At 37.8% G+C, this 26,273-nt stretch overlaps 1 protein-coding gene across 5 annotated transcripts in view; it reads right to left on the bottom strand.

Moving 5' to 3' along the window:
• The window catches only part of EYS (eyes shut homolog), a 1,034,174-nt gene that overhangs the window by 368,556 nt on the left and 639,345 nt on the right, over window positions 1-26,273 (bottom strand). For all 5 annotated transcript variants that reach the window (XM_080388797.1, XM_080388796.1, XM_080388798.1 and 2 more), the window contains one exon: window positions 22,738-22,990. In XM_080388797.1, coding sequence (XP_080244923.1) covers window positions 22,738-22,990 — 253 coding nt within the window. The remainder of the gene's footprint in view (window positions 1-22,737; window positions 22,991-26,273) is intronic.

Raw genomic sequence — 26,273 nt, 5'->3', positions numbered from 1 at the left:
TCACAACAGCAGCCTTAAGTCAAAGCACCAATAACCTTTTGATGCTTACTACAAGGAAGACTTCCAGGAAAGAAGTGTCACTCTCAGAATATTATTTATCTACCAAATGGGTACTGGCAAGTTTAAAAGTGTATCGTAAATAATTGCAACAATTAAAATAAATCCTGGGTTTTGTATCTGTACCTCAGAAAAATGTTTTCATCATCTATTAAATGGAAGCCACATTTGTGCACACACTTGTATCATTTACCTTCAACTCTAGGTCAGTAAATATTTTAGTGAACTCAACTTGCTACAAATAAAAATAATTCTAAAAAATAAGAGACCTGACTGGAACATCATCCATAGCTGGGAAACAGCAGATCACAGTATGTATGCATTTTTCACTCCTGTGTGTTTACTGACTTATGACTGCTGATGGACTAAATTCAAGCTAGAAGTTACTGATGCTAATTTAGAAATGTGTATTTTACTCCCATTTTTTTCAGATACCTTCAAATATTTGATTTTTATTTCTATTAGAAAATGCGTCTTCATGTAATATAGCTATCCTTACACCTTTGACAGAGGAATGAGTTTCTAGCTATCTTAACTTAGGAAAACATGCAAAGGGAAAGAATAGTCACTGCACTAAAGGCATGGCCCCATCTACACCTACCTGCTGTGTGTTTCCAGCACCGATATTACACAGTTATACATATACAACACTATTAAGTCACTCACTAATTTAAGAACTGAAAAAAGAAAGATCTCCAAAACCCAGGAGAAATACTGTAAAAAATCTACCTACATCTACAAGAAGGGCCAGAAAGAGGATCCAGGGAACTACAGGCCTGTCAGTCTGACCTTGGTGCCCAAGAAGGTTATGGAGCAGATCATCTTGAGTGCCACCAAACAGCACCTGCAGGACAACCAGGGGATCAGGCCCAGCCACTGCGGCTTTAGGAAAGGCAGCCCCTGCTTGACAAAACTGATCTCCTTCTACAAGGTGACCCACCTGGTGGATGAGGGAAGGGCTGTGGATGGTGTCTACGTAGACCTTAGTAAAGCCTTTGACACGGTCTCTCACAGCATTCTCCTGGAGAAACTGGCTGCTCATGGCTTGAGTAGGTGCACTCTGCGCTGCGTAAGAAACAGGCTGGATGGCCGAGCCCAAAGAGTGGTGGTGAATGGCGTTAAATCCAGTTGGAGGCTGGTCACCAGTGGTGTTCCCCAGGGCTCAGTACTGGGCCCACTTCTGTTTAATGTCTTTATCCATGATCTGGATGAGGGGATCGAGTGCACCCTCGGTAAGTTTGCAGATGCCACATAGTTGGAAGGGGGAGTGTTGATCTCCTTGAGCGTAGGAAGGCTCTGCTGAGGGATCTGGACAGGCTGCATCAATGGGCTGAGGCTTAAAAACTGCATGAGGTTTAACAAGGCTCAGTGCTGGATCCTGCACTTCGGTCACAATAAACTCATATAACACTACTGGCTTGGGAAGGAGTGGCTGGAAAGGTGCCTGTCAGAAAAGGGCCAGCTGAAGATGAGCCAGCAGTGTGCCCAGCTGGCCAAAAAGGCCAACAGCATCCTGGCTGGTATCAGAAACAGTGTGGCCAGCAGGACAAGGGAAGTGATTGTCCCCCTGTGTTCGACACTAGTGAGGCTGTACCTAGAATAATCCATTTTGGCTCCTCATTTCAAGAGGGATGTAGAGGTGCTGGAGCGTGTCCAGAGAAGGGCAACAAAACTGGTGAAGGCTCTGGAGCACAAGGCTTATGAGGAGCAGCTGAGGGAACCGGGGTTGTTTAGTCTAGGAAAGGAGGCTCAGGGGTACCTTACTGCTCTCTACAGCTGCCTGAAAGGAGGTTGTAGGCAGGTGGGGGTAGGTCCCTTCTCTCAGATATCAAGCAACGGGACAAGAGGAAATGGCCTGAAGTTACACCCGGGGAGGTTTAGATTGGATATTAGGAAAACAATTTTCACTGAAACGGTGGTGAAGCATTGGAACAGGCTGCCCAGAGAGATGGTGAATTCACCATCCCCGAAGGTGTTTAAAATACATGTAGATGTGGTGTTTAGGGATATGGTTTAGTGTTGGACTTGGCAGTCCTGGGTTAACGGTTGGAGTTGATGATCTTAAAGGTCTTTTCCAGCCTAAATGATTTCACGATTCTCTGAGTCTCTGAATTATAAAAACTTCAAGGACAAAAAGATCTCTGTTTTCAGAAGCTGGGAAGCTGGATATACTAGTATTTTCCAGGACGTCAAGATTCATAAATGTGTTAGGATGCCACAAAGCACAAATTCCATTTCAAATGATGGAAAGCAGCAGCATTCCACTTCATGAAAACTCAGTAATTCCAATCAGTCCCATGGTGTCCAAAAATTTATTGTTCAACTTCTTCACTGTGGTACTGTGTCAGATATGTTAGTACACATTTGAAGAGAAGGAGAGACAGAACGGGCAGACATTCAAAAGGGAGTCCCCAGCCATTTCTGTCCTGTGGATACAAAGATATCACCTGTGACCCTGGCAGGAAGTTGGGGATGTAGCCTGGAGTAGGCAGACAAGCATAACCCCGAAGATAATAAAGCAGACATAGAAGAGAATTTGTTCCATTCTAAAACAAAATTCAGTGCATACAGTTTCTATGCCAGCAGTGCCAATTCCTGACCAACCATACTAGTTTATGGGAGAATAACTGAAACAAATGGTCTAATTGATGATCTAGCATACACTGTGCCTGCAGGAACAGCTAAAGAAAAATACACTGAGTCATATAACACACTGAACTTTTTTTAATGTAAACCTTAGGATGCTTTTACAAGTGAATCCAAGTTAGAGAGTTGATCTTGATGGTTTTCTAAATCAGTCTCCGATTTTAAGAAGAGGAGTTTATATACAAAACATCAGAAAGCACTTACAGAAAAGACACTCAACACATGCTTTTTCAGTTCTGCTTTTTGTTAAGCTAGGGTCTCTACACAGCATTTATGTCCTACTGGATAGTAATGTAAGCTAAGTTCTTAAGCTCTTGCCACATTTCGGGATCTCCTCTCTTCTTGATTTCAACAAAGCTATTCAAAGACACATTTTTTTCCTCACATTCCGAACTAATTTTATTAAGATTACAGTTTGTGGCAGCACTGGTAATTTTCCCTTTTCTAGCAAGACAGGGGAAAAGGAAGGAGGAAGATGTGGAAAAACTCCAAGACGGATCATACATGCTTTCAAGTTCTCATATTCCACAAAACAGTATGATGGAAAATGCAGAACTTTATTCTCCCAGAAGACTGTTACTGAGATTAACAGGCTAGACATGCTGCAAACTGATCATACGCACGGAGGCAACCAAAATATAAGTAAAGCAAAGGAAGATTCAACTCATATAGAATTCATTCATCCACCCATGTCTGCTTACCTAAATATAATGTGGACAATGAAAGTGTTAGAAACTGTAAACTGAAAAGACGCATTAAGGAGAGCAAGAAGAAGAAGAAAGGATGGAGAAAAATAATATTTGAATACATTACTTTGAAAAGCTTCCACTTTACCTTGAAAGGAAGTTAATCATTGTGTATACTTATTTAACTACATTAGTGAGTAGTATTTTAAATATTTTAAGAATACTAGGAAGCAAGTTTACATACTGTAGCAACATAAACAAATACCAGAAACCCAAACAAAGTGTATTCCAGCAAAAGACAGAGCTCCAGAGGTTTATTCTGCTGCATCATGTGAACTTGGTGCATGCATACTTTCCTTTGCCTAAGGAAGGCCAGTGGCCAAAATAAATTCTAATTTTCCTTTTCTGTTTGTTGGAGATGTATTTTTTCAAGTAAATTCAGTATCAGCAAGAGGTGGCCTAAAGACAACTTTCTGTACTGAAGCGCTCCATTTATTTGCAAGACAGATACAGCTCTCACTGTATACTGTGGTTGACGGATTCGGGTGGTTTTGTTCCTGAACAGGAAGTTGGCAATTTTAATACATATAGCATGCTGTTAATGTGAGTAACTTCTTGAGCTGTATCATAATTGTCTTAATGCCATAGACATTAAAACAAATGAAAGAAAAATGTGAATGATGAATTGGTAACCAAGTCATTCTTACATTCTTACTTATGTGAGCTATTGAGGTTCATCACCTTGACTATTGATCACATAGGAGTATAAATTCTGAGGTTTTGCCAGGTCGTTGTCATGACATTATTTTATATAATTCCTGAAGCTACTGTCTTTAAGTGGAAAGAAGATAAATAACAGAATTTAATAGTTCTTTACTTGATCTTGAGACAGTCTATTCAATGAAGGAAAAAAATCCAGTGAGGCTACAGTGAAAAAAATCTCACATAACTGAGGAAATTTGGATGAGTCAGTATTACGGATTTCAGCATTCAACAGGAAACCATCTTTTAACATCATGGTTCTACAGCAGTCTTAAATAAAAACTGTAAGAATTAATAGTTCACCATTTTATAGGTGGTCAGGTTTATAACTCAACACCGCAGTATCGCTGATAGGCACTCTATTTCCAATGTATGATACGTTGAGGTTGAGAAAAAAGGAGGAATAAAAAAGGTAAACTATTACTAGAAGTAAAAAATTAATCCATACTTTAGACAGAATTAACTTAAGACATATGCATTATAATAGATATATCAACTTCAAAGCATGATGTGGGGAAAAAAAATTAAATTCCTTCACGTCTTCCCCCCTACCTCTTTTTAACATACACTAATGAAAACATAAACATAGCAAATGCAGCACACTTAAAGATCCTAATAAATAAGTTCTTAATGTCTTTTTTTTAATTGCAAACCTCAAGGTTTTGAATTTTAAATTCAAAAATACTAAAATACATTTAGAAAAAAATAGTCTTATTGCCTAAAAGAACCTCTGTTATAACCACATTCACAGAAATCAAGTCAGCATGTGAAGCTTGTTTACCAGCTGTCATATGGACACAGCTAAAAACTGCAGTAAGGGTCGCTAAACTAGCACTGCTTCTTCCTCTTGCAAATATTGTGAGGACTCATGCAGAGATAGGTGTGCTAATCTGGGGAATGCCCAACATACAAAAGAGGTGTATAGTGTCAGAGAAGGCCTGTAAGACTTGGAAGTTGAATTTGCTACAGAGTTCTGAAATATCTCTACCTATATGAAAAGGGCTTGCAGAAGTCACAAACTCCAGAAGAACTGAAAAACCTGGTTCCAAGGTTAACTTTCAGAGGAACTACTAAAGCACTACATAATACAAAGTTTGAAACATGCCCTTCAGAATCGAAACCATGTAGCAAATTGTCCAGTATCATACCAAGTTTTTTTTCTCTCTTCAATAGACAAAAAAAAATAATAGTTAACTGCATAGTTCTTACCCCTTAAATCAAATACAGATATAAGCAGTCAGGCTGAGGTTAATTCTTAAAAGAATGTTTAAGATCAATTTTTCTTTTTCTATACTGAAATGTAAAAAAAAATCTCAATTGAGGTTACATCACTGAACTCTTATTGTTTTATTAAGCTTTTATTATGTACCTAAATTCAGAAAAGATTAGCAGTAAGGTCAGTGGTTCCCTACAAATCTCAGTAAAAATGGAAACAGATTTCAACCTCTAGGCTTTGCTGAAAAATTGTTATCACTGACACAGAGAGAACTTTGAAAGAATCAGAGATGAAAAGCCCTATAGGAAAAGAACACTTCTTTCTCAGGGAATGTGAGAAGGGAAGGGAGGAGAAAGGAAAGGAGGGGAAGGGAAAAAGGAAGCTTTCCTAGTCTCAAGTCCTAATGCTGTATTTTCAGAAATGACTGTTACCCAGGTGTCTTTACATGTGGGTAGAACTTAAAATTTGCCATATGCCCAGAAAAAAAATCTATAGATTTTCTTCCCTACCATCAGTAATTCTGGCTATCTCTTGTTTCAAAGTCCACTTGCCTTAGAGTGCTTTTATATTAAAATATAAAAGCAATTGAATTCCTCTCACCAACAAAGGAACTCTTATTTTTACTAACATTCACAAATATAAACATATTCAAAGTAATTCATTATAAGTCTTGATTAAGTAAAATTCCATCCTTTCCAGAAACACATGTGATATATGCACAGTATTGGAGGCAGATATACTTCATAATCCTAACTTGAAGTACAATGATCTTCAAACTTTTTTCTGTATCCCCATGCTTTTGGAAATATTAAGAAGTTACATGCGTTAAAAAAAAAAAAAAAAATCCTGAGGAAACTATCTCTAAAGATGTTAGAGAAAAGCAAGGATGTAAATGATGGTATTTGTACATAAAAAGAAGAAAAAAAGAAATAGGAAAATTCATTAAACTGTTCCATGTCTTGCAATTTTAAGATGTGATCTTTAAAACCAGATCCACAGAAGATAGTTTAGATAATCACTGTTTTAATTTTTCCTCTAAGATAGTATTCTATCCCAGTTATTTCATTGAAGTATACTTAGTACAAATTCCATATGTTGTTAAATGTGCTTTTTCACTGTACACCTTTAAACACTAGCCTTTTGTTGAAGTTTTAAGAGATCATTAAGAAGACTGAAAAAACCTATGACATGATTAGAGGTATCGTTCTAGGAACATCCAGTAGTTTCCAACAATTAAGGGGAAATGTTATATACTAGGATATTTGCCAATATTCAGTGAATTCTCCAAATTAGGATAAACCATCAACATTTCAATATTCAGACTGAAAGCTAGGAAATCAGGAGAAACTCTGAATACTTGGTCCAAAAAGTATATAGAAATGTTCAAGCATTTAACGACACAATGCTACCCATGGTAAAAGCACTAAGTTGGACAAGAACTGCTTGTTTGTGTAAGGAATAATATTCTGATTCTTTCATTCCTACTTCTATCAAATTGAGTATCTTCAGTATGCTTTATTCCCTACAAATTCTGAAAGATGAACAGTTCTAAACACAGTCATTCTTACATTATTTTTTTAGAGTTATGAGTACAAAAACTGCTTGTGATATACACTACGAATTGGTTTAAGATTAAATGTTTTGAATACTTTACAACGCAGAGTTTCTTCAGTATTTGGAATATATGACAGTTTGCTACAATGCAAATCATGATGTAAGTAAAGATTAACAGCCTTGCACCTGCCTAGCTTGGAAGAAAAAACAAGCCTCTACAATAAATTATGCCAAGAGAGGCTAAACCACTATTTTTCCCCTCAGTATAGACAACAGTGCCAAAAAAATGTAGGTTATAACAAAGCTGGGGAGTAGCTATCTCCAGCCAGTAAGAAGGGTAAAACATTTTTCCTCTGGTATATTCTTGACCTATTCAGGTATGCAGAAAAGACATAGCTCCAACACCTCTTTGGTTATCCTGTTTGTACTCTTCTACTAACAGGAATTCATCACCTACTGTTTATAGTTACGCACACACTGGGAGGTCTAAGAAGGAGATATATAAAGCTCTTCTGAAGCAGAGCTGAGAAAACAAATACTTGAGAGAATTTGCTCCAGCTATACGCTGTGTACTTACTAACACGGAAAGATGGCTGCATCCTTCTTTTCAAGAAAAAGAAGAAAGAATAGCTGTGTGTGACAAATCACTAGCCAGGCCAAGTCAAGCCACAGGGCAGCTTACTGTTAAGCAGGCATAATTATCTCAAGAGTATTGAGTAATCAGTTCAGTCTTTATGACAAAGTGACCCATGTGACATCAAAGGAAAAAATTGGATTGGATTATGAAGTCATTTTATGTTTCCCATAACCGCACACAAAGATTTACTGGCTACCTGAAACAAGACAACCCCACTGGTCATAGGTCAGAGGTGCATAACCCACTCTTGCTCACAACTCTACAATCCTGTTAAAATTAGAGGTATTCAAAGGGTATAACAGTGATCCTAGATGAAACATATTATGAAGACTACTGCTTTACTCATGAACAGGTATTGCCTCTTGTTTCCACCAGGATAACTATGGAGACTTTTAGGATTAAATCATTGGCAGAAACTGAAGGGAATCTGGGAAGAGTACAGATGCTCCAATTTTCTTCAGGATGAATAACCTGTCGTACTATTTCAGGTCTTGTTCTTCAACCTGTCATCCTGAATGCTCTAACATTCCTGATCAAGTTTCCTGCTTGATTCTTATGTTACCTCACTGTGAACCCACTTCTGCCTATCCTGTCCTGACCTGACAATGTCCCCCCACCCTTCTACCTCACATATTTCTTTCCTTTTCACCCTTCCCATCCTAAAACTTCCCTCACTTGCAAACACATATCACAGCATTTTAGAATATTTTTTTCTCCTTTTAGTTTCAAAAGGACACTACCCTCTTTCAATTTGTACAGATATGACTGATTTGAGAACAAAACTGAGACTTACAATGTTTAGTCAACAGTTCCTCTATCTTACCGTAATGTCCATGCAAGCAGCGATCACAATCAAAGTAAAAAGTTTGAGATTCACAAAATCAAGAAAGAATTATTTTCCCTTAAATATCAAGTATCTTTTCTTTGCAGGATGAAGTCTGAGAATTCACATTATTTAACCTTAAATACAGGTCAAGTTTGCTCAAAGTTGCTCAGAAATATTATGATAATTATTTGCAAGGAAAATTATACATCATCCACCTTTAATGTTTCTTTCCTCCAGTCTTAGATGGGTCATAGCTGTCATACTTCGTGTGAATTGTGTAATAGAATTTAAAATGCAGATGCTTTTGTTTGAACAATTTTTATCAACTATGGGACTAGAGACCTTGCACTAGAATGCAACAGTGCATCCCACTTATTGTACTCCTTTCTTTGGTCTAGATCCCAGTGACTATTATCAAAAGTTATCACTGCTGGTAAGCAGTTACTCACTCAAAAGAATCATACAGGAATCTCTTTACTTCCTCCACTAATTGTGGCAGTGTTGAAGTGGCAGTGTCCACACATCCTAAATGCTCCTAAATCATCCATAAGGATTACTTCACTTCAGGGCATGTAACAATATCTTTGAAAAGCAAACTGTTCATTTGGGATGCACCTCGTATTATACTAAGTAATAGTTTTTTTCAAATAAGTAACAAAAGAAGGTCTTAGTAGGAGGTTCTGATGACTCTAAAAACCTTTGCAAATTTAAAGTACAGAAGTTGATCATCGCTATTTAATATATTCAACAGATGGGTTTAAGAGAAAAGCATAAGTAAATTCAGTAATTGCACTAACTAGTCTACAATGTAAATGCAAAATGCAAGCTCCGTGTATGTCCTCATACCTTTTACCTGCAGTTATTCAAAGAAAATTAAAACTAATCTTTTTAAGGCTCCTCCAAGCTACAGAACAAATGACATTCCAAGATACCAAAATAGTACTCTTGGCTATGCTAATGAATGTTAGTACAAATGCTATATAGTTAAATTAGTCCAAAAATCTACATATTAAACCAACAAATACACAATCTTAACCGCCTCTTTTTTTTTTTTTTCTTTAATCGTATGGAAGTTAACTATGACTATAGAAAATTCCTTAGAGTACTGTCTTCCAAGACACTGTTGGTGATCTACTATCAGTGCCAGGAGTAGGTGCTGCTCACAGATCCCAACGGCTTTGAAACTCTGAATGACAGGAGCTACTGACATGGATACTGTTCTAAGGATGGTTTCTATATACCTGCCACTCAAAATCTGCTAGCAGTGGTATGTTTGCCACAAGTTTTATTCCTAGTATCATGATACTTTCTGTTGGAAACTAGCATAGTCCTAGGAAGATCAGGCAAAATGAACCTCTGTGCATCTGGACAACACAACCTCTAGAGAATGTTTAGATATTACTGGTACAGTTTTGATGGTTAGAAGGCAGAACTTAGCTGTCAACTCAAAAGGGAAATTTAACCCATCACAGGTAAGAATCTGTTGTATATAACTATCATTTTTTTTTCCCAGGACAACAATATCATACCTAAATTGCTAACATTATTTTTAAAAACTAAATCTAATTACATGTTTGGGAAAAACAGTTATCACCAAAGAGTTTATTTTGTCATATGTGTGAAGTATTTCTTATTGCTGTAAATCACAATCATTAGTAAAAAGGCTTTCAGTATAGATACATCCTTGTATAAAATCTGCTTGAAAAGTCTGCATGTTAAATTTTATGGAAAGAAGCTAGTCATATATTCTACTCTCAGATCAGACAATACAGAATACTATGAATTAGTTCCTCATGGTAGTTTTTTAAAACGGTTAGCAAACATATTCTCTGAAGTCATTATGAATTTGTTACATTTTTTGAACTTCCCATTTTTATGTCTGCTGATAGCATAGAAAGTACCAGGTGAAAAAAGCCAAGGTAAAATATTTCTGAAATTAAAATGAGGTGACTTAATTTAACAGACTGGCTTAATTGATCTTAGTTTCATTTGACTAAGAGTGCATAATAAAATGACTGAAGATGTGAAGGACTTCTACTTAGTCAGGAACATTAAATTATTAAAGTACGGAACTTTCTTTAACTTCACTTTCTATGAACGCTGAAATGTTCCATCACCTGATCAACACTACTTCTATGTTTTTCAGATACAGTGCAAATATTTTTAATGTCATGCGTGCTACAATACTAAGAGGCTTACTAGATGTTACACACATTAGGGTGGACTTAACCCTTTCAGTTTGTGATGTCATTCATTTACTTGTTTAAACTTTTTGCACATTATGACATATAAACCACTATTTCACACTTCATCAATGCCATTTTCTTTATAAATGAGACATGGATGCTGTTATATTGTGGACTTTTCACATATTAGATTGTGATATTTTTTGCAGATGAGTAAAACCTACTCCTTCTGAAATATCTCTTCCAGATTTCACCATGAATAAGAGTACACCTGAGGTATCATTTTTCCTCCATTATCACCATTTTGCTTACATCAAAAGAGATTCACATTATGATCTTTTCAAAATTTCTGAACATACTGCATTGTTATGACACACTAGATGACAGATTTTAAAGTATGACATTAAAAATTTTGATAGGCTTTTTTATATATCTACATATGTTTTAAACCAAAAAAACCCCATTGGTTACTACACAGATACAGCATTTTAGTGGGATAACCTGAGAGCTAAGTGTCTGATGAAGTGCAGGCAAAAGTATTTCCAAAATGGAAACATTTTTTTTCAGTGTAACTGAACTAAGAACTGTTCATATTGGTAGTATGGAACACGTCTGTCTGTTACCAGGAGTATAGAATGTGTATGCATATGGACATTTCTCAGTGTGTGTGAGTGTACTTTACAAACTTCATGGACAACATGGTATGTTATACACAATATATATAATCTGCATATGTAAATTTTTACATGTTAATATGTTCATTGAATAATAAAATTACTTCAGAGGAAAAAGACCTGTAAGATCATCAAGTCCAACCATTAACCTAACACAGCCAAGTCCACCACTAAACCATGTTCCTAAGAACCACATCTACACATCTCTTAAGTACCTCCAGGGACTGTGGCTCAATCACCTCCCTGGGCAGCCTGTTCTAATGCCTGACAACCCTTTTGGGGAAGAATTTTTTTCCTAATATCCGATCTAAAGGTCCCCTGGCACAACGTGAAGCTGCCCCCTCTTGTCCTATTGCTCATTACCTGGGAGAAGAGACTGCCACTCAACCTCGCTAGAGCCTCTTTCAGGTACTTGTAGAGAGCAATAAGGTGTCCACTGAGCCTCCTTTCCTCCCTCAGCTGCTCTTCATAAGACTTGTGCTCCAGAGCCTTCACCAGTTTTGTTGCCGTTCTCTGGACATGCTCCAGCACCAAAATGTCTTTTCTAGTAGCGAGGGGCCCCAAACTGAACACAGTATTTGAGGTGTGGCCTCACCAGTGCCGAGTACAGGGGGACAATCACTTCCCCCTTGTCCTGCTGGCCACACCGTTTCTGATACAAGCCAGGATGCTGTTGGCCTTCTTGGCCAGCTGGGCACACTGCTGGCTCATGTTCAGCTGGCTGTCAACCAACATACCCAGGTCCTTCTCCACTGGGAAGCTTTCAAGATACTCCTTCCCAAGCCAGTAGTGTTATATGAGGTTATTGTGACCGAAGTGCAGGATCCAGCACTGAGCCTTGTTAAACCTCATGCAGTTTTTAAGCCTCAGCCCATTGATGCAGCCTGTCCAGATCCCTCAGCAGAGCCTTCCTACGCTCAAGGAGATCAACACTCCCCCTTCCAACTATGTGGCATCTGCAAACTTACCGAAGGTGCACTCGATCCCCTCATCCAGATCATGGATAAAGATATTAAACAGAAGTGGGCCCAGTACTGAGCCCTGGGGAACACCACTGGTGACCAGCCTCCAACTGGATTTAACGCCATTCACCACCACTCTTTGGGCTCGGCCATCCAGCCTGTTTCTTACGCAGCGCAGAGTGCACCTACTCAAGCCATGAGCAGCCAGTTTCTCCAGGAGAATGCTGTGAGAGACCGTGTCAAAGGCTTTACTAAGGTCTACGTAGACACCATCCACAGCCCTTCCCTCATCCACCAGGTGGGTCACCTTGTAGAAGGAGATCAGTTTTGTCAAGCAGGGGCTGCCTTTCCTAAAGCCGCAGTGGCTAGGCCTGATCCCCTGGTTGTCCTGCAGGTGCTGTTTGGTGGCACTCAAGATGATCTGCTCCGTAACCTTCTTGGGCACCAAGGTCAGACTCACAGGCCTGTAGTTCCCTGGATCCTCTTTCTGGCCCTTCTTGTCAATGGGCACCAGATTTGCTAACTTCCAGTCAACTGGGACCTCCCCAGCTAGCCAGGACGGCTGCTAAATGATTGAAAGAGGCTCAGTGAACACTTCTGCTTCTTCCTCAGTACCCTTGGATGGATCCATCCAGCTCCATAGACTTCTTTGTGTCTAAGTTGCCAAGCAGGTCCCTAACCATCTCCCATATACTCATTTTCATTACAATACAGAATCTTAGAAAGTAACAAATCACGTATCTAGTTTTAAGGAAAGATTAACTTTAATTTGTTTACCTTTTTCTTCTTGTGACACTCATGGAAATAGAATTCCCACAGATTTGCTTATAGATATTGCTTGCCTGGAAGTCTGACTACAAAGCTGTCAGAGTTAAAAGCACACACTTCAAAGTTACAGGCTCTGAAAACGCTTTTGCTTGCATGGCAGAAAGTTTCATCTAAATAAAAGCAGAAGCAGACCAGGCTTGCATTGACACTTCTACGTGTTCTTTGTCAGATCACTGGGGAGAATGACTGCTTGTGAAAGAGGTCTGGAAAATTACCAGGTTCAACCTTCTAGCAGTTACAGATATAGTGCAAATACTGGATCAGGGTTCAGTACACTCACTTCACATGAAATTCCACACTAACCCACATAGTTAGCATATTAACTATGTTAAAAGTATTTACTTCCTTGATACAGCAGATACAAGAGGATGTGTTTAAAATCGACATATGATTACAGCTATTGAGAACAGGGAAACTAAAATGGGCTGAATAATAATTGTATGTCTGGCAGAAACAATAAAAGACAAAATTTAAAGAAATCATGAGAGTGATGGCAGATCTAGTGAATGTAAGACACAAATCAATATTATGAAACAGAATTAGAAGGCAAAGGTGTCACATAATTTCAACATTTTTCCAAAACTTTGGCATACACTGTTTCATACAATTGAAAAGAACTTGATTAAGGAGCAAGATGGAAGAGCATTACATTATTATGGAAAGCAGTGTGTAAAAAAAAAATGAAAGCTCTGAATTTTTCTTTCTTCTATTTAACTAGTAACAACTGAATGTGAGCAAGTAAGATATCAAAATTTTAAATTTGGCAGAGCAAGATTTTAAATAAAAGAATACTGCATATGAGGACCTTTGTAGCATGTGTCAATTTGTCTATTATTAATCATATTTTCAGATCCCACTTCATATGTTAGCCAGGCCAAATGTAAATTGTATCTATTGAACATGAACAGTTTAAGCAGTGGGAGTAGGTGGCAAAACTGAGGAATGAAAATCCACTTCAGTAAAGTATTTGACTAATGTGTGTTATTCTCCAGAAATAATAGAACTCAAGTCAGTTAGTTGCTGTGTAGTAGCTCTATTTCTCTGAGATGTGTTGTTAACATTGATATCTGGTTCTACTGCCTCTGCTCTCCCAGATGTCTTTGTGAGCTCTACCATCCATATACATAAAATGAATAGAAAAGTCAACCTAATATTCAGTTCCTTTGTCAAAAAGAAAAGTACAAAGCAGCAAAATACTATGTATGGAGGAAAACAGTTTACAACCTATTTCAGAATAAATGTCTACAACAGGTGGTGCCATTTCTCTTCATTTACTACAAAGTGATTTATCTTACGCTGATTAACTAATGGATAGCTACAGGTAAAATGAATCCCACTCTTGGTGACTTAACTAGACACTTGCATAGAAGTAAATACTGAGTCTTCTTAAACAATGCCTGTAAGGCCATTCTTTCCTGACAATTACAGGGGATCACAGAACAACTGAGGCTGGAAGGGACCTCTGGAGATCATCTAATCCAACCCCACCTGCTCAAAGTAGGGTCAGCTACAATAACTTAAGATATTGTCCAGTTCATTTCTAAATACCTCCAAGTATGGAAACTCCACAATCTCTCTGGATAACCTGTTACAATGCTTAACTGCCGTAATACTATAAAAAGAAAAAAAAGAAGAAGAAAAAAAAAATTGTAAGAATTCCCTGCATTTCAATTTGTGTCAATTTCCACTTGTCCTGTCAGTGGGCACGACTGAGAAGGCTTTGTGTTTGTAAGGTCCCTCTGATAAGGTAAAATCACCTCCTGAGTCTTCTGTTTTTAAGGCTAAGAAACTCAGCTCCCTCAGACTCTCTTCATATGTGAAATGCTACAATTCCTTCATCTTCATTGCCTTTTCCTGGACTTACTTGAGTAAGTCCATGTCTCTCCTGTACTGGGGCCAGAAATGGATACGGGACTCCAGATACAGTCTCATCAGTGCTTTACAAAGGGGAAGGATCAGCTCCCTTTTTTCTGGTCTCAAAACTTCCCTTCATGTAGCTAAAGATGCTGTCTTGCTGAACACAAGCCCTTTCAGCCTGGCAGTTTCAGGCAGTTTTCAGGCTATCTCACTGTCATCTATTCCACACTTCGTCAGCTTGTCTGTGAGGTCGTTATGACAGAAAGTGTCTCTGGAAACATTCAAAGCCCACCTGCACATGATTCTGCAAAACATGAGCCAAAGAAGGCACTGAGTACTTTGGCCTTTTCTGTGTCTTTTGTCATTAGGTTCCCTACCTCCTTCAGCGGAGGGCCTCCATTTTCCCTAGTCTTAATTCTGCTGATGGATAGCCTGTATGGAAGCCATTACTACAGAAGTGGTCTGTGAGCATGCAGATGATGTTTTCCCACATAGCCCTGCGTTCTTAAAAAAGCTTATTTTTCAAGCTGGTAGTAGAATATGTTTGAGCTCCATAATCTAGAGCATAGGCACCAACTGAACAAATCTTTACGTGTTTTCATAGATCTCTGGATACATGTGGAAACTACTTTTAAAGAAAATTTCTTTGACTATCTTCATGTTGAAGAGCTTTCAAAACTCACATGGAAGCTCTTCTGCTATTATAATTGTGATCAGGAGAATATGCACATCAACATGAGCATGGTCATATTATGGATAAGGATATTAATTATGCAGAACTTTGCAGAGTGCTCACAGACGCTTCTACGTGATGAAGAACTCTAGATCGCTCCTTCTGGTCCCATAAAAGCTTTTCTATAAGCATGTATTTTTCTCAGAACACATTTATTCACAAAACATTATTTGCCACACTCAATGGTATGGTAGTTGAAATGCATACCTAGAGACTGGACCAAAAATATGCTTTTCTGCCAAACAGATGCCATCTCTCATAGCCCTTTTCTAGAGGCTCCTGCTACTTTAAACTCTCTTAGAAATCGCTGTAATGTATGAACTCATTGTCAGATGAAAATAACAATACTAAAACCTATGAGAAGTATGCAGTACCCACCTTCCCCCATCATCAGTCTTTTTTTCCCAATTTAAATAATACGGATTATTAATACACTAAATCTGGTAAGCACAGAAGTGTAGAATATGTTTAACAGCTTGATACATTTTTTTCTACTATGGATACCCCAGTGTAATAAGGATCTTACTCATCCAAGAGCATTTCTCATTTGGCTTTATAATAGTCCTATTTCTTCCATTAAATGAGGCACAGATTTTCTTATGCATCAACACAATGGCAAATATTACTTATGGGGATGCACTGTTCTTCCTCATCTATTCTTTCCACTACAAAAAGAAAAAAAAAAAAAGATCCAGCCATAGAAAATAAGATCATGACAGATATTGCCTTTTAGGTCTTTCTGTGTACCTCATAACCTATGTGTGTTCATGTACTTTGAACATATGGACACTGGAACCATGGCAGCAATACCTGTTTCCTTTAACTCCCAGGCAATGTCCTATTCAAGGAGCGAGCTCTAAAGCCCTTTTTTGCTTTCTAAGGCAGTCTCTTTAAGAAGAAGGACTAGGAGATTAATCTCTCTGATGCTTTTACAGGACAGGTAAAAGAAAAGTATGTTTTAACTCTATTCTTTTTGGTATATTTGGGCCTCATGCTTACAACGTGGAAACAGATGGTGATCAACTAAACTGTGGTATGCAATGATATGATTGATCTTGGTGACTTTAGGGCGTCTTCATATTGTATAAGCCAATCAGTAGGATCAATATGGACCGCCAAGAGTTCACTTGATGCCAGACAAGTCACAGACATTGAAAGAAACACTTAGAAAGTGTTTTGCATAATCCATTTAAATATAGCTCACACTGAAGGTATCAAAGAATCAAAGAATAAGGAGAAGGAAAAAAGGAAAATAAGAGCTTAACAGATTTTGTTAAAAACAGAAGACATGCTTTTCTTTGCTAGTTCTGAGGGAACCTTTTAAAGCCAGTAATTATTGACTAGATGTGGAGCCTGAGATTTATTTCCATGTTGATTCGTATCTTGATCAGTTGGGAATCCACAATAGTATGCTCAGACAACTTGACCTCATGAGTGCAGGCACAGTATCAGGAGGCACTTCTGGCAGAAAGAATTTGATCTGTGTACTTATGTATGCATAATAAGAATGAAATCTACATAGACAAGCATCCACAGAAAAACAACAAAAGAAGTTTTACTTGTCTTTTGGTGCCTTTATACTTACCTTTCATAGTCTAGAACCCTTTTAAAATTTTCTATGTGATTTAAGTCATAAGATTTAAGATAAATGAAATAAAACCATTTTTTCCTACACAACCCCCCAAGCAAAGAATGGAAAGCAATAAAAGTAAAAAACCTATCCTTGGTTTGATGGTTATTCATTTTGTAGGTAGTATTTTTATAAAAGTACAGTATAAAAATGTAGTCCAAACCAATCAATCTTCCCTAATATTTAATTCTAGAAGTCACAGGATTTTCTGTGTTCTTTTAACATCCTGACTTTATTTCTCAGGGTTGTAATGTTCTTACAAAAGTACTGTTTTTAAAAAATGTAATAATCTGTCTCATTTTGGAATGAGAAGTGGCAAGTTAATTACATCATATATAAAAATTATTCTCTTAAGAGATAAAAATACATTTTTCTCTATACCTATTTTACATTCAAAAATGTTACTAATCATACTCATATATGGTAAACATAGAGAAATATCCTGAATTTATATGTAAGTATGATGAAAGCTACACTCACAATCCTTAATAACTTCACTGTAATGAAGTGAAACTGTTCAGTTGATGATTGCCTGCCAGCATTAGAGCAGCCTCCAGCCTGCTTCTGTATCGATCCAGTAGCCTATGTGGCAGAACATGAAGAATAACCATCTGTGTCAGGTACAGCAGCAGGTGCCAATATCCATTGAACAGGCTGCTGCCTCATTACAATAAATCTCTTTCAAGCACCTGGCAACCTTGACAGACACTTTTATCTTTGCATAAAATCACCCCACCACCTCAAAAAGTTGTTTGAATAGAAATGAGAAGCTCAACAGATAACATCAGCTGACAAAGGCCAGAAACTGAATCCACTGCAGATATACTGCGAAGTCTAGGTAAGACAGTGTTTAGATTCATGAGGAGTTCCTTATCACGCACAGTGGTAGTGCCTGCTCATCTCCTGTGTTTCGGTACAATATTGTTAATGTTCTTGTAAGGCAGAACTTAAAGAGCGTAAAAGGTGTGTAAAGATAAATCTTTGTCACTAACACTTCAGTTTGCACAGATGAGGCTTGTGCAGATAAAACCAAGATAACTCGTCACTAGAAGATTCAAACAACAACAACTTTCCAGGGTATCCATCAATAAGTCCACACCTGAAGTTTTGTACAAAGACATATATCAGACTGTTTTTGAAAATATTTTACGTCTCACCTGCATTTATTGTAGTTGTGTTTTGAACTCACAACTACTACTTATTATGTGGGTTAAAACTACTTCTTGAGATACACTACTTAGCTGAACATTTAAGAAAGTACCCTGACCTAAAGAATGTTCGGTCTCCATAATGCATCATCCAGTTTTACCTCTGATTGTTGAATTTCCTCTGTTGTCGGCTGCTCAACAGCAGTTAAACATTTTCTCAAGTCTATATTTGTCTCTTTAAAGGATGTAAGTGATGAAAATGATGATTATGTGGATGAAGTGGCTAAACCACTATCCATCATATTTGGGAAGTCATGGCACTCCAGTGAAGTTCCCACTGACTGGAAAAGGGGAAACATAATATTTTTTTAAAGGGAAATAAGGAAGACCTAGAGAATTCGAGGCCAGTCAGTCTCACCTTTATGCCCAGAAAAATCACGGAGCAGATACGCCTGAAAACTATGTTACGGCACATGGAAAATAGAAGGTGACCGGTGACAGCCAATATGGCTTCACTAAGGACAAATCGTGCCTGACAGATTTGTTGACCTTCTATGGTAGGGTTACAGTGGTGACATATCAGGGAAGAGTGACTGACATCATCTACTTAGACTTGTGCAAAGCTTCTGACACTGTCCCACACAAAATCCTTGTCTCTAAAGTGGAGAGACATGGATTTGAGGGTGGGATCACTTGGTGGATAAGGAATTGGCTGGATGGTCACACTCAAAGAATTGTGCTCACAGCTCAATGTCCAAGTAAAGACTGATGACTAGTGATGTTCCTCAGGGGTCTGTACTGGGACCAGTGCTGTTAAACATCTTTGCTGCCAATATGGACAGTAGGATTGAGTACACCCTCAGCATGTTTGCTGACATCAAGCTGAGTGGTGTGGTTGACATGCCGGAGGAAAGGTATATTATCCAGTGGAACCTTGACAGGCTTGAGATGTGGGCTTGTGTGAACCTCGTGAAGTTCAACAAGGCCAAGTGCAAGGTCCTGCATGTGGGTCGGGCAATTCCAAGAACAAATACAGGCTGGGTGGAGAATGGATTGAGAGCAGCCCTGAAGAAAAGGAACTTGGGGCAGGGCTGGTGGACAAGAAGGTCAACGTGACCCAGCAATGTGTGCTTGCAGCACATAAAGTCAACCAAATCCTGGGCTGCATCAAAAGAAGCATGACCAGCAAGTCAAAAGCAGCGATTCTTCCTCTCTACTCCACTCTTGTGAGACCATACCTGGAGAACTGCATTCTGCTCTAGAGTCCCCCAACATCAGAAGGGCCTGGATCTGTTAAGTGACAGCAGAGGAGGGGCATGAAGATGATCAGAGGGCTGGAACACCTCTCCTATGAAGAAAGGCTGAGAGAGTTGGGGTTGTTCAGCCTCAAGAAGAGAAGGCTTTGGGGAGACTTTATAGCAGCCTTTCATTGCTTAAAGGGTACTTCTCAGAAAGACGGGGACAAACTTTTACTAGGGCCTGTTGTGATAGGATGTGGGGTACTGGTTTTAAATTAAATGAGTAGATTTAGATTAGATATCAGGAAAAAAGTCTTTACTGTGAGGGTGATGATGCTCTGGAACAGGTTGCCCAGGAAGTTATGGAAGCCCCATTCCAGGAAGTGTTTGAGGCCAGGCTGGATGGGGCTTTGAGCAACCTGATCTAGTGGAAAGTGTCCCTGCCCATGGCAGAGGTGTTGAAAGTAGATGATCTTTAAGGTCCCTTCCAATCCAAACCATTCTATGATATGATTATAAAGACATGGTCTCTGAAGGAAAAATAGTCAGACAATATGAATCAAAACATGGAACATGAATATCTGATTCTTGTGAAGAAAAAGGCAGAGCAGACAGTTCTATCAGACATGTGTGTGTATTTCCTGTAGTGGGATGCGAGTATGACAGTTCTGTGAATTCCACTGATGATGTTATTTCACTAGATGAAAAAAAATAAATATCCAGAAGTAATAGCAGTAGCTCCCATTAGTGTGTACCAGCTGGTTAGTATCACTGAGTTCATCCAAAACATCTCATAAAATTGGGGACTGTTTGCTACGCAGAACTTGGTCTGAGAATTCATCAGTTTTATTCCAGTCATAGAACATGGTGCACATATTTGGCTTAACTCACTTAAGAATCAGCAGACTGTGATTTGATGTTTGTGAGTCTCTTGCTGATGAATGAAACAGTAATAGCCAGTTATTCACTAGGAAGAGATGTTTGCATTTGAGTTTCATGACCAACTAACAAAATAAGGAAATATATCTGTTTTTAAATATATACCTTAGTAGGGAAATGGGAAATTATTGAATGACTTCGTAATCTTCACTGATCTTCTTATGCTGAAAAGACACTAGACAGTTCTTCAGGACTCTTTCAAGGCAACCAAGAGAGAACTTAAGTTGCGTTTGCAGAATCAGTTGTAAACTGTAATCCACAGGAGAGTAATGACTCGCTATTTTAATTCTATTTCAGCTCTTGGTATGTTACTAATTACTGAACTCATGTCTGTGGCAGATAAAGCAACAGTCTGGTGCTGCTGTAATGATGAGACTTATGCTGGGAAAACAGAAAGTGTCATTAAGATACTAGTGATAAATGAGCTTGTATCATAATTGGGCTGGGGAAAAGGTACTGACCTTAAATCTATGGAAGTAATCTACGGAAGTATCAGTGGCCACATATGGTACAGGTGTGATATTAGACTTTAATTTTACTGAGACCTGAACATCAGAACTAAGAAAGTGTGAAGAGGGAACATCTGTTGAGGTTGCTACCCTGAATATTGTTGAAGACTCTCCAGCGGCAATTAGTCTTCCCAGTCCACAGTTCAGTTTAGCCAAACCAGTGGTTAGAGGTATCCCACAGCTGAAAATACCTGCCTTTTTCAGACCCTTAAGGACAAACGTGTAGAACACAAAAAAAATATCCAACAACAACAAAACCACCACCACAACCCTGCCGCCACAAAAACCCTAAAACAAACAAAAAAAACCCCAGAAAACAAACAAACAAAAAAAAACTACATAAGAGAAAAGAAAAAAAAAAACAACCAGCTTTGGCCCTGGTCTGAGTGTGCAGCAAATCACATGGCCACCAAAACTTCATTTAGTCTTACCAGTGTATTATACAGCAGACAAATAAAACTGCAAATCATATTCTTAATGAAAGTGTACAAACAGTTTTAGCGACCTCAAAAGTTGAATAAATGCAAACCTCCCATTACTCATATTCTCTATGAGGGTTAGCATCAGAACAAGTGGCACTGCTCGGAACAGAATTATTAAATTTTCTAAATCAAACTGCTTCTGTGAGTCAATACAAAATGAATGTATTGCAGATGTCACCCACTGAGAACATCAACAAACTAGCTGACATAACACTGTGAAAGATATACAGAGGTAACTGCATTTACTAACTGCATTTCACTCAGTATCATTGCTTACATCATGAAGGAATATTATCTATTAAGAATGCAACAAAAGCTTAGGTATATCCCCAAATACTAGCCAGTAAAGAAATCAAAGATTCAGTAAAACTCATTTACCCAAATTAAAAAAACAGTACTCCTGGCTTATTTCTTATACCAGTAATTACTTTGAAAGAGTATATAAGCAAAAAATCCTGAAACTAACTGTGAAGAGGATGCCATATGCACATGCTATCTGTATAATACTAGCTTTAGTAAAATGAAAAAGCCACAATGAAGGTACAATCTTCAAAATAAAATGTTGTATTTCTGCTAGCGTAGACTTTTCTTGATATATTTTAAAAATAACAGGATAGGCAATTTTTGGCTTCCCAAAAACATCACTATGAACTGTTAGAATGGCAGAGGTGTTGAGAGGTTTGTTCCAGATATTTTTAGTGAAAAATCATCTGGATGCACAGAAAAGGAAGCACTCAAAAAGCATGCGAACTAGGAAAGGAAAACCAAATTCCCCATTCAGCAAGGCAAATTACCTTTCTTTCTGCTGCTGACTAGTCAAGAAGGGAAGATTGGCATTAGGGTCAGAGATTGCTGAACACAATATGAGGCATATGAAATTGTACAGTCCAGCAAAGCAAACAAAACCAGCTAAGAGAAAAGTGCAGGTTTTGTTACTGGATGTGTCAGATGCTGGGAAAAAAATCTTTTGAGAGAAAAGAGCAATTTCCAAGTTATATATAAATGCAATTCAGAAAGGAGGATGGATTAAATCAAATAGAAGGTAGTACAGGAAGTAGAAAACAACATTAAGAAGAAAAGTAATACATAGTAGTCTTACCATTTGAAAAGCACTAATGTGGAAAGAAGTTTGATATATGTGTTACTCAAGCTGCTTTTTCTACATACCTTGGAACACTTCTCCTGTATGAAAGTCAGGAGAAGGATGTTTCGACCAAAGTTCCATAGACACAGCCAGGGCTGATGGAAGGTCATTGTCTAAAATCTCAGCAGGAATCACTTCAGCCACTTCAGTGACAGTTTTCTTGCTTTGGGGGATAGTAGGTAAACAGGTGATATTGTTTATTCCATCAACACAAAGAAATCCAGTGGAGCAGGACTGTATAAGGCAATCATTGTAATTAAGCTCACAGCTTCCTCCCTGAAAGAGAATTTTTAAAAAGCCATTTATTAAAGGCAATTTGCATTTCATAGCCACATTAGTTCAAATTAGTGCTTTCTTTTGTTTCTAAAATGTTGTTTGCTTATATTAAGCTGTCCACACATTGCTTAACTACTTTAATAGTAATAGTTGTACATTTTAAATTTTAACTGTTATTTTGACTATTAGTATTAAAAATCATCAATAATTTCCCCACAGATTTGTAACTACAGTGTATTAGAGTATTGATACCAGTAATAAAAACTGGTTTAAATTATAATCTTCAGTTAGTATGTGGTCTTAGCTCTGAAATCCTATGGTTTGTTCTGATTGTTAAGTTAATGTTCTTTCTTTTCATACACTGAAACTCAGTATTTATTATCTGTTGCTACCAAATCTTCACACAGCACCTTGTTAATTACATTAAGTTCACAGAAAACTCTTAGGAAGAAAAAAATGCAGTGGCAGTCTTAAATTAGACCTGGCACTCCCTTTTTATTTTTTAACAGGACTAACAATTCTTGGGAAGCCTGAAATATTCTTCCTAGTAATAAATTAAAAAATTTCACGTTCAGTGGTCTGTAAAAAAGTCAAGAAATAATGCAATTCTTTAACAATAAGCAATAATTACGTGAATTAAATGCATTCTTGAAGTGTGAAATAAATAAAAGCTGAAGCCAGGCCTGGGTTCATTTTATTTTCACTGCTGTTGTAATGAACTAATGGGCTATGCGAAGAGATACAGCTAACTTGAATAATCTAGAAGGATCCTACACATCTGGATAGCTATTTAAAATATGCATAGAGAATATGCACTGTGTTTAACATGTATATTAAAATATGCCCACCCTGAAAGACAGGCATCTCTGACAACAAATCATCATGATACAACTTCCAACTGAATCTTCTGCAACCGTGACACATGTAAGAAAATCCAAGTAAATTCTCTAGTGCTCAGTAAGTACGTGCTCATTGCACACTTTCCCTCTTATGTTTCCATCTTCTGAGATGCTTAGTGTCTCTGGTCTACCTGGCTAGCTACTTACACATAACTTGAAGCAACTTACATTTTCTGAGATGTCTATCAACTCTATTAAATCCATTTATGGTATTAGGAAACCATAGGAGGTGCAAGAGAGAAAGGGGCAGAAATGCTGACATAGAAACTAAAATTACTTTTCTTAAAAGTAGTTTAAGTCATTCAGTGTTTAAAATGGAAAAGGTTAAACTGGGGGAGGGGGTTGAATGATTTAGATACACCAGTGATTGTTTCAATCAAGTTCTTAATTTGTTTTAGCAAGCAGATGAGCTATCTGGTAAATTCATGGCATCTTACAACATTACTCACTCTATTGGTATTCGAAAGGATGAAGGACCAGCAGAACAATTAATATGTCAGATTTCCATACAGTGATAAAAAAATTCCTCCTTGCTTTCTGATTCCAAACATAGCACAAATTATCAGTTTGAATAAGATTTCTGTCTAATAAGCTTTCTTAACCCTATAAAGCTTGTATTTCGTTCTGACTTTCCCTGTGACAAATTAGTGCATTTTTATTACCGCTACGTGTAATGGTGAAGAGCATTTGATTGTGATTTTTTCACTCACAGAAACAAATCAGATGTGGATAACCTCCACTGAGCATGAAGGGTACATGAAACAGTTATAGATAAATTTGATAGCCTTGAAAGTGTCTGTAAACAGTTTCCATGCAGGGAGATCATAGACTCATAGAATCGTTTAGGTTGTGCAGATTTTTATTTAGAAGTAGGTTTGTGTCTATAGATGTTTCCATTTAAAAAGTAAACATTTATTGCATATACCACTGGCTATGCTTTTCTTCTAAAAATTTATGGGAAACTTCATGATCCATCTTTCAGCTAGCATTGCATACATAGAATATAGAAAGTTTGCTTTACACACACTGTAGATGGGAGTTCTTGAATACTTATTTTTCTGAGTTTCACTGTTTCATGCCCACACTGACTCACTGTTAGGAACCAGAACCCTTCCGGGGCCTACCAAATATACATCCCGAGTTGTTTAGACCCTAACTCCATATCTTTCATACTGAAGACAGGTATGTTGAACACCGTTCTGGGTTTTTCCCCATGTTTTCCTTCTCTGCTATGGACTTCCCAAATCATAGTGAAATATGAGTGACTGAAGATGGAACAGTGATTAATGGAATAAAAGCAAAGACAAAACATCTTAAATGCCAGCTACATCAAAGGTTTGACACATTTTCTTCTGTAAGGACTTCTTCTGCAACATACTGTACAGTTAACACCCAAGCTATGTACTAATAGAACTGCTGCCACCATGGGTCAATCTAATTCCATAATCAGTGAGCTATTAATGAGTACTTGGGGAAGAATACAGGAAGAAAACAAGCAGACTTTGCATCTGATAATTCACCAAACATACCATTCCAACTTCTGGCAATGAGTAATTCAAAGACTCCCTAAGCCAGGGTAACATTCAGAAGATCAATCTGAATAACAATGAACCTGTCCTCCTTTTAACCCATTTTTGGACTTACTTGTACTTTTGGTATCTACTGTATCACGCAACACTGACTTATACCAATTAATTTTACACTGAAATAATTTCTTTATACAAATTTTAAGCTTCCTCTCTGATGGCTTTATTTGGTATTCAGAAGACTTTTTTTTTTTTGTGAGAAATTAATTTAAAAAAACAGTGTAATCGATCTTCTCCATTACAGTTGTTCATGCAGGATAAATATAAATATTTAATGAACAAAATGAGATCATTTTAACATGAGGGTCTGACTGTTTTCCATATAAAAAGACTGTGTCCCTCAACTGATATAACCTTTGTCATCACCTGACCTTGTTTCGAATACCAGCCTGCTTCTGTCTGTCAGTAAATTTAGTCAGATTATATGCAATATTAAAAACCATTTTCAACCTACCAAGCCCTTATGGTAAAATACAGATTTTACAAAATTGTAGGCAAACAGTCACTGCAACTGGGAGGAATTCCTGGTGACTGGAAGAAAGCATATGTTGCTCCTGTCTTCAGGAAGGGCAAGAATGAAGATCCAGGGAACTACAGGCCAGTCAGCTTCACCTCAGTTCCTGGGAAGCTGATGAAGCAATGGCACCTGGAAACTATTCCTTGGCACAGGAAGGACAAGAGGTTGATTAAGAATAGTTGGCATGGAGCTATGAAGGGGAAACAGTGCTTTACCAGTCAGATAGCCCTCTATGAAGAGATGACTGGTTATTGGATGAGGGTAGAGCAGTGGATGTTAAC

The sequence above is a fragment of the Falco punctatus genome, assembly GCF_963210335.1.
Source record: "Falco punctatus genome assembly, chromosome: 5".
NCBI lineage: Eukaryota > Metazoa > Chordata > Aves > Falconiformes > Falconidae > Falco > Falco punctatus.
Note: the sequence above shows the minus strand (reverse complement) of the source record. Positions and strands in the feature narration are given on the sequence as shown.